This window comes from Solea solea, unplaced genomic scaffold (assembly GCF_958295425.1).
Source record: "Solea solea unplaced genomic scaffold, fSolSol10.1 scaffold_41, whole genome shotgun sequence".
Lineage (NCBI taxonomy): Eukaryota > Metazoa > Chordata > Actinopteri > Pleuronectiformes > Soleidae > Solea > Solea solea.
The window spans coordinates 280,001-290,000 of NW_026704052.1; the positions used below are offsets into that span (position 1 = coordinate 280,001).

Consider the following 10,000-nt stretch of genomic DNA (forward strand, 5'->3'; position numbering starts at 1 on the left):
AACATGGCACCACAACAAGTAACTTGTGCGCCAAGATCTTGAGTTGGCCCCAGACACTGGCGGGCCATCGCTTCTCGGCCTTTTGGCTAAGATCAAGTGTAGTATCTGTTCTTATAAGTTTAATATCTGATATGTCCTCTATATGGGGATTAAATATTAACCCTCGGGTCGTGTTCGGGACAAATCTGACCGATTTAAACTTAAAACACTCATAAATATCGTGTTTTACATCCGATTGCCTCAAGGCCTCATGATATCCTCCACACAATGCACTTGAACATATAAAAAGTGACGATCACCTCTTTCATTGAATTTTGAGTGTTTTAATCAACTTTGTTACACCTGTGGTGTTCCCGGTCAAAAGTGACCATCATAGGAAATGAATGGGAATCCAGGCTATATTCGTCCATCAGACAGAAAACATCCCCATACACACCACCCCAACTCACTCACTCACTCACTCACTCACTCACTCACTCATTCACTCACTCACGCACTCACGCACACATTTCAGACTGAACAATGTCTTTTGCGGGTTCACATCTCGTTCCCGTGCTTATGTGCCGATCCTCCCACGTGAACCAACTTCCTGATGAAACAACTTATAGTATCTTTTCACAAACTAGACAGGTGTCTGTCATGTGAACCCCTCTTTTTCCCGCGCTTATGTGCCGATCCTTCCACGTGAACCAACTTCCAGATGAAACAATGTATCATATCTTCTCACAAACTAGACAGGTGTCTGTCATGTGAACCCCTCTCTTTCCTGCGCTTTTGTGCCTGTCCCCCACGTGAACCACACCTTCCAGAATAATTAATGTATCATTTTCACACAGACCCCTCTATATATAGCTTGATGTTTGCCTTGCACTCCTTTTACTCGGAGCACAATGAGTAGGCGACTGACCAAGAGGTTCTCTGTGGAAGAGGTTCTCGTCCAGCTTTTTGGACACGATGAAGAGGGCACTGAAATAGATCCAGAGATAGAGGAGGATGTCTCCGAAGTGGAAGACAACACTGATTTGGATCCAAACTATGAGGAGACTGCCCAGTCAACAGATGGAGAGGGAGAGGCACCTGAAGAACAGGCACCTAAAGAGAGTTTCCAGTCCAAGAGTGGAGACTTGCTCTGGTCTTCATCCCCCCGGGACAGAGGAAGTAGAGCTAGAGTGGAAAATGTCATAAAGATGACGCCAGGGCCAACACGATATGCAATATCTCGTGTCGATGACATCAAGTCCAGCTTCCAACTCTTTTTACCAGAGTCCATTGAGGGAATTATACTCGAAATGACAAACCTGGAAGGGAAGCGTGTGTTTGGGGACACCTGGAAAGAAATTGACCTGGTAGAACTCCAAGCCTACATAGGTCTGTTGATTTTAGGAGGCCTCTGCCAGTCTGGTCAGGAGTGTGCAAGCCCCAGCTCTCCCTCAACAAGGACATGGGCAGAAAAGGAAGCGTTGTGAGCTATGTGCACCTAGAGACAACAAAACAAGCCTGAGATGCTGCAAATGTGATGCCTTTGTTTGCAAGGCCCACTCTGACCTGAGTGTCACATGCCAGTCATGTGCATGAATACACACACACACACACATTCCTGTATGGGCATCAAGGTGAGGTCCGAGCGACAGCACTATGGATGTGAGGACCACCATTTCTACTATGCTTAAAGGAAGAAAAAAAAAACATTTGCACACAAGATGGCGCCCTGACACCAGTTACCACTTCAGCTTCTTAAAAAATTATGTTTGAAAAACTCAGTGTAAAATCTGTATCACCATTGACGTGAGGACCTTCTCGTTAGGGAACTTTTGGTTTCAATTGTGGCTAAAACAGTTTAACTACTGTCTTTCTTTGCTGTACTTTAATGTTTAGACTAAGATTAATATTAATACAGTCTGAAAAGAGGAGTAAATTTAAGATAAAATATGATGATCCAAATAAATAAAAAAATGAAATCGGAACTAATGTTAGAAAATTTAAATCAACATTTAAAAAAGCCAATAAAGCTGCAAATTCAAACATTGACTGTAATCATTTTATTGAATATTTTCTAAATTCCCACATGAGGGTCAGAGGTGTGGTGAGAAGTGGGTGTCAGACACTGGACAAGTCACCAGTCCATCACAGAGACAACCTTTCCCTCTCACAATCACACTTACAGTCAATTATGTCAACATTTCAACATTTAACCTGCATGTTTTTAAATTGTTGAAGGAAAAAAAACTCACACGGAGAACATGCAAACTCCCGCAGGAAGACCTGATACATATATATATATATATGTACGTATATATGTATGTATATATATGTATATATATATGTATATATATATATGTCTTATGAACATAATTGGCTCAAACAGCCTAAATGCACAAATTTGCTCTCTTTGCATCTCATGCAGGCTTCCTTCCCAGGAACTCTGCGTTTTTCAATGAAATTAAGCAAATGCTTACGAACTGCAGTTTTCTCTGCTTCACTCCATGCCCTCCTCACTACTTTGGGTAGTTCTGTAATAGACAGAAGATGAAGATATAAACAGTCTGGACTGTAAATGCTTTTTCTTTTGGTTTAAAACAACTTGCCTGTTTCTTTCATTTGTTTTGTGTTTTCCTTCTTCTTTGAAGGACTTTGGGTATGACTAGATGTTGGACTTTGGTCTATAACAGGAACAGATGAATGCAGCTGTTAATCAATGAAATCACACAAATAGTCAGTAATACAGACCATAGTCAGGAGTCAAATGTCGGCACAGGGCGGCCATCTTGCCACTGTCAGCTCACTCACCCATACATGGACTTTTTAAATAACCATAACATGTGTTGTAGTGGTGCATGGACTTTTTAAAGAACCGTAACATGTGTTGTAGTGGTGCATGGACTTTTTAAAGAACCATAACATGTGTTGTAGTGGTGCATGGACTTTTTAAAGAACCATAACATGTGTTATAGAGGTACATGGACTTTTTAAATGACCGTAACATGTGTTGTAGAGGTACATGGACTTTTTAAAGAACCATAACATGTGTCCATGTACCTCTATAACACATGTTATGGGTGAGCGAGCTGACTCTGGCAAGATGGTCGCCCTTGTGCCGAAATTCCACTCCACTGGCCAGCAGTGCAGACGAAACATCTACCCTTTATTATGTAGATCTCTGGTCAGAATAGTCAGGGTCATGTGTATTTCATTTGGCTACTCGTGTTCAAATTTCAGAGAATAAAACAAACAAACTCCCATAACTTACAATTATCTGTATGTCCATCCAACCCTAACCCACTGCAGGGGGTAGGTCTCTTTCTAGGGTGGAAGAGTTCAGGACCTTGGTCTGAAAATCAAACAAAACAAAAAGATTACAGATAAGAAACCACAAAAAAATACACTACTGCACTACATTACTTGTGAACACAAAACAGTGATGTCATAGCCCCGCCTTTCTCTCTGCTGTCATTCACTGTCTTGTGTTGTGATGGTTTGACAGTGTTACCAAATAATGTTAATTAATTAACTAAAGTCAGTCTGAAAAGACACAGAGATCACAAGGACACGTCCTTGTCCACACTTCAGACACAGAGTGATGATTGAAGATGAACAGTGAAACTGAATTGTAATATAAGGCCTAATCAAAACCTTAACTTTTTACTTAAATATCTTACAGAAGCCCACAATCCTCATGTGGAGGATAAAGTGGTAGGAACTGGGTGGATGGAGGGTCTGTATGTGAGTGTGTGTGTGTGTGGTCACAGTCTCCCTTACATAGTTCTTATAGATTTCCTGATTAAAACACACAAAACTCACCATCATCATCATCATCATCCTCAGGGCAGGGGGCATGTCTCTTTTTAGAGATGAGGTTAGAGCTTTTGTCTGAAAAAAAAAAAAAAAAGATATTTTATTAATCTGTGGAGTAAGTGAAGTCAAAGTATGTTTGTCAAGTTCACAGGAAATGACCTCTTGCTTTCACAGACTTCTTTCTTTTCTTCTGAGAAGGTTTCTGACTGAAACTCAGGTTCTCATCTACAACAGAAACACATAAAAATCCATAAACACACATCAGTGGAGGTTCATGTGTAAACATTATTAAACAATTGTTGAAAAAATAATGAATAATAAAGATATTGGGACATAAAGAAAGATATTGTACACAAATAAGACCTGTTTTTAAAATAATAATTATAAACAATAATAACAATGATAATTATGACAAGTAATTCATACACTTAAGAGAAAAGTATCACTCCTGAAGTTTTTTTTTTATATATAAAATCCATGAAAACAAACAACTCACCATCATCCTCACTTTTTAAAGAACCATAACATGTGTTGTAGTGGTGCATGGACTTTTTAAATGACCATAACATGTGTTGTAGAGGTGCATGGACTTTTTAAATGACCATAACATGTGTTGTAGTGGCACATGGACTTTTTAAATGACCGTAACATGTGTTGTAGAGGTACATGGACTTTTTAAATAACCATAACATGTGTTGTAGAGGTACATGGACTTTTTAAATAACCATAACATGTGTTGTAGTGGCACATGGACTTTTTAAATGACCGTAACATGTGTTGTAGAGGTACATGGACTTTTTAAATAACCATAACATGTGTTGTAGTGGTGCATGGACTTTTTAAAGAACCGTAACATGTGTTGTAGAGGTACATGGACTTTTTAAATAACCATAACATGTGTTGTAGAGGTACATGGACTTTTTAAATGACCATAACATGTGTTGTAGAGGTGCATGGACTTTTTTAAATGACCATAACATGTGTTGTAGAGGTGCATGGACTTTTTAAAGAACCATAACATGTGTTGTAGTGGTGCATGGACTTTTTAAATGACCTTAACATGTGTTGTAGAGGTGCATGGACTTTTTAAAGAACCATAACATGTGTTGTAGAGGTGCATGGACTTTTTAAATGACCATAACATGTGTTGTAGTGGCACATGGACTTTTTAAATGACCGTAACATGTGTTGTAGAGGTACATGGACTTTTTAAATAACCATAACATGTGTTGTAGTGGTGCATGGACTTTTTTAAGAACCGTAACATGTGTTGTAGTGGTGCATGGACTTTTTAAAGAACCGTAACATGTGTTGTAGTGGTGCATGGACTTTTTAAAGAACCATAACATGTGTTGTAGTGGTGCATGGACTTTTTAAATGACCATAACATGTGTTGTAGAGGTGCATGGACTTTTTAAATGACCATAACATGTGTTGTAGTGGCACATGGACTTTTTAAATGACCGTAACATGTGTTGTAGAGGTACATGGACTTTTTAAAGAACCATAACATGTGTTGTAGTGGTGCATGGACTTTTTAAAGAACCGTAACATGTGTTGCAGTGGTGCATGGACTTTTTAAAGAACCGTAACATGTGTTGTAGTGGTGCATGGACTTTTTAAAGAACCATAAGATGTGTTGTAGAGGTGCATGGACTTTTTAAATGACCATAACATGTGTTGTAGTGGCACATGGACTTTTTAAAGAACCATAACATGTGTTATAGAGGTACATGGACTTTTTAAAGAACCATAACATGTGTTGTAGTGGTGCATGGACTTTTTAAAGAACCATAACATGTGTTATAGAGGTACATGGACTTTTTAAAGAACCATAACATGTGTTATAGAGGTACATGGACTTTTTAAATGACCGTAACATGTGTTGTAGAGGTACATGGACTTTTTAAAGAACCATAACATGTGTCCATGTACCTCTATAACACATGTTATGGGTGAGCGAGCTGACTCTGGCAAGATGGTCGCCCTTGTGCCGAAATTCCACTCCACTGGCCAGCAGTGCAGACGAAACATCTACCCTTTATTATGTAGATCTCTGGTCAGAATAGTCAGGGTCATGTGTATTTCATTTGGCTACTCGTGTTCAAATTTCAGAGAATAAAACAAACAAACTCCCATAACTTACAATTATCTGTATGTCCATCCAACCCTAACCCACTGCAGGGGGTAGGTCTCTTTCTAGGGTGGAAGAGTTCAGGACCTTGGTCTGAAAATCAAACAAAACAAAAAGATTACAGATAAGAAACCACAAAAAAATACACTACTGCACTACATTACTTGTGAACACAAAACAGTGATGTCATAGCCCCGCCTTTCTCTCTGCTGTCATTCACTGTCTTGTGTTGTGATGGTTTGACAGTGTTACCAAATAATGTTAATTAATTAACTAAAGTCAGTCTGAAAAGACACAGAGATCACAAGGACACGTCCTTGTCCACACTTCAGACACAGAGTGATGATTGAAGATGAACAGTGAAACTGAATTGTAATATAAGGCCTAATCAAAACCTTAACTTTTTACTTAAATATCTTACAGAAGCCCACAATCCTCATGTGGAGGATAAAGTGGTAGGAACTGGGTGGATGGAGGGTCTGTATGTGAGTGTGTGTGTGTGTGGTCACAGTCTCCCTTACATAGTTCTTATAGATTTCCTGATTAAAACACACAAAACTCACCATCATCATCATCATCATCCTCAGGGCAGGGGGCATGTCTCTTTTTAGAGATGAGGTTAGAGCTTTTGTCTGAAAAAAAAAAAACAAAGATATTTTATTAATCTGTGGAGTAAGTGAAGTCAAAGTATGTTTGTCAAGTTCACAGGAAATGACCTCTTGCTTTCACAGACTTCTTTCTTTTCTTCTGAGAAGGTTTCTGACTGAAACTCAGGTTCTCATCTACAACAGAAACACATAAAAATCCATAAACACACATCAGTGGAGGTTCATGTGTAAACATTATTAAACAATTGTTGAAAAAATAATGAATAATAAAGATATTGGGACATAAAGAAAGATATTGTACACAAATAAGACCTGTTTTTAAAATAATAATTATAAACAATAATAACAATGATAATTATGACAAGTAATTCATACACTTAAGAGAAAAGTATCACTCCTGAAGTTTTTTTTTTTATATAAAATCCATGAAAACAAACAACTCACCATCATCCTCACTGCAGGGGGCAGGGGAACAGAGGTCACGACCTTTATCTGACAAAACAAACAAACCCACAGACATTATTCCGTATGTGTGTGAAAGGAATTCACTGTATGTGAGAAAAACAACTGAAAATAGTAAAAACATTTCATTTGTAACTCAGACATTATTCTTACATTTGACAAGCAAATATTATAACCTTTAATACACTTTTTGAAAGTGAATGAATGAATTGCTGAAGCTCTAACAGAGACAAGATAAAAATAGAGTGAGTTTTTAGTTTTTCAAACCTTACCTTCATCCTCTTCATCTGTTTCTATCGGAGAGGTCACATGACTCTGTGTCGGTGTGGGACTTTCACCTGAGAAAAAGCCAACAGTCAAATATTAATACAGAGTATTTTAAAGAAACAATTCTGTACAGGTAGAAATATGTAGTTTGTGTATTTATCAAACTAGTGTCCAGCTATAGGTGTTGACAAAAAACAACAACACAGACAGCTGTTACACAACAACATGGTGTGTACATAAAAACAACAGTGTGTGTACATACATACCAGACACAGAGGGATGGAGTGTGTTAAAGTTCCTCCCTGTTAAGGTGCTACTGCCTTGTTCCATAGCAAACAAAAGCTTGCTAATCTTTGCTATCTGAAAGGTTTTGTCAGTCTGTCTGTAAAAGTCCCGGTGAACTCTGATGTCATGACCCATGAACCGAGCAACTTGTTCCAGCTCTTGTTCGTCAAGATCCAGGAGCTGGCAAAGTGTGGCCACCTGTTTTCTTAGTTTAGTTGACCTGAGGAGCTCAGGGTTTTCTGCTTTGCTCTCCTCTGCATATTTCCGCAGACAGTCGCAGCCACGTATGTTCGTCAGCACACCAGCTCTGGCAAAGAGGTAGGGATTTTCAGTGGGAACACCAGCTTCATCTCTCCATTTCAACAACACTTGGATTGACTCCATCATCCTGTGTGTGAAAAAAACAGGAACCTTCTTCCCTCTTTTTCCTCGGACCTCGATGCGAGTCAGCTGTTTGCTCAGTTCCTTCTCTAAAGGAGACAGAGTGCTGTAAATGTCCTCATTGATAGGATTAGTGTTGACTTTTTTGTAGGCTTCGAGAGTCAAGCGCGATGCTTCTCCTTCACGACGCTTATTAAAAACAATCAGCTGTGCCAGAATGCTCTCATTTAACACCTTGTATGCAGTCAAACTCAGCTGCTGCTCCAGTTCAGCTCTGGCTTTGTCTTCCACCATCCTGAGATGATCTCTAAGTGCCATGACATTTTTTGTGAGGTGAATGTCATCGGGTTTGTTCCACCTCTTCTCCTGCATGCTCTGGTGAGCAGATACCGCAACATGAGTTTTCCAATTTTTTTCCAACAGCTCCAAAAACTTTTTTGCCTTTTTTTCTGCCAGGTCATCATCGTTCATGAGACTTTGCCCAATCAACACCTCCACTGCTCCTTTCAGGCAGAATCCCACTCTCACTGCTGTTGAGGGTTTCCCATATTCATTTTTGCTTGGACTGAATTCTGTTAATTTCTTGGCTGCATTGACCACAAGCAGAAATTTCTTGGGGACACATATGTCTTCCAAAGTCCTCACAGTACTGTCCATAGCTTTGGCAGTCAACATGAATCTACCAAGCTCCCTCATTCTTTGAGATATATAGTTGTGCTTGGACTTCACACGACCATGTTTTGCATAAAGTGATTCCCCATAGTTGCAGATCAATGAATCGCCCCTGATGTGGAAGGACACGTCATCCTGTCTCATTTTATTAATAATAGCCTGACATCCACTAGATGAAGCCATTATAGGAAGCAGGCGTGCTGAAACACTCTGTACTGCCCCTCTGGTCTTTCTCTTGTTGTCTGTCTCACTGCTGGTTTTAAGTTTACATGATCCCTGGTGTCTCCACAAATCAGTCCTAGAAAACATGCCGTAGCAGAATTTACAAGGCAAATAGTGCCATGCAGATGTTTTATGAGACGGCTGCTTTACAGTTACTATCTGTCCTTTGCCTTCAGCCAGGACCCTCACATTGTGCTTAAAATCTCCTTTCCTTCTAATTTGTTCTAAAAGAACTTTTCTTTGTGGTGACTTTGATGCAAAGCTGAATGCATGTGCCACATCCTTTACCTCCATATGCTTCCTCTGCAAGTGCCTCGCCATCTTGTTATTTGGCTGATGGCAATACAAACAATAATGTTTTTTGTCCCATGATCTTTTGTTGTCTTTTCTTTTTGTACATGTCTTAACAGTCACATTAACACTAACTTCAGTTTTGGTTGTCTTTGTTTTCTTATTTTGCCCCTTCACATACGTTCTTAGGTTCTTTTTTTTTCTGATTGTGAACTTGCCTTTGAGTGGATCTTCTTCCTGATCATCATCATCCTGATCTTCCTCATGGTCATCATCCTGATCTTCCTCATGGTCACCATCCTGATCTTCCTCATGAGCTTCTTCCTGGTCATCATCTTGTCCTTCTTCCCAGTCATCATCCTGATCATCTTTCTGATCCTCTTCTTGATCTTCATCCTGATCTTCCTCATAGCCATCATCCTGATCTTCCTCCTGTCCTTCTTTTTGATCTTCTTCTTTATTAAAATCTGGGTCATCATCCTGATCCCCACCCTGATCTTCTTCAGCCAATATTGTACTTGTAGATTTGGGCTCATCAGTGTCAAAGTCCGTGTCCACGTTTTCAACCACATCACTGGGTGTAGATTCATAATATTTGGGATCATAGTCAGGGTCCCTCACGTAACAGTCCACATCTGACCCCTCACTGGACATGTCAGGGGATGAGACCAGCTGCAAGTAAAACACAATCATGAGCATCTTCACTGAGCAGCTGGACCATCATTAACTCGTTAGTGACCTTGTTACCATGTCAGTCATCAGTCTAAACATTAGAAATCTTTGTTTTAAAAACACAAACATTCCAGAACATCAGTCACACTTTTCACATCTGGCAAAGCTACAGATCTTAATAATAATTAGCCTTTAACATAAAGTTAGCAAAAGC

The 10,000-nt window shown here is 39.4% G+C and overlaps 1 protein-coding gene and 1 pseudogene across 1 annotated transcript; one reads left to right on the top strand and one right to left on the bottom strand.

The window, feature by feature from the left end:
- Positions 1-66: 66 nt before the first annotated feature.
- Positions 67-195, top strand: LOC131450281 (U2 spliceosomal RNA; annotated as a pseudogene).
- A 6,778-nt stretch (positions 196-6,973) lies between these two features.
- LOC131450068 (uncharacterized) lies at positions 6,974-9,813 on the bottom strand. The gene is made up of 2 exons (XM_058622184.1): positions 7,269-9,813; positions 6,974-7,026 (listed from the first exon to the last, which is right to left on the bottom strand). Exon 1 carries the CDS (start codon positions 9,811-9,813, stop codon positions 7,477-7,479), a length of 2,337 nt encoding a protein of 778 aa, XP_058478167.1. The 3' UTR covers positions 6,974-7,026; positions 7,269-7,476.
- Positions 9,814-10,000: the final 187 nt, after the last annotated feature.

What these genes read in the sequence shown, in the direction of transcription:
- LOC131450068 (XM_058622184.1), bottom strand. Translation starts at nt 9,813, where the DNA reads ATGCTCATGATTGTGTTTTACTTGCAGCTGGTCTCATCCCCTGACATG.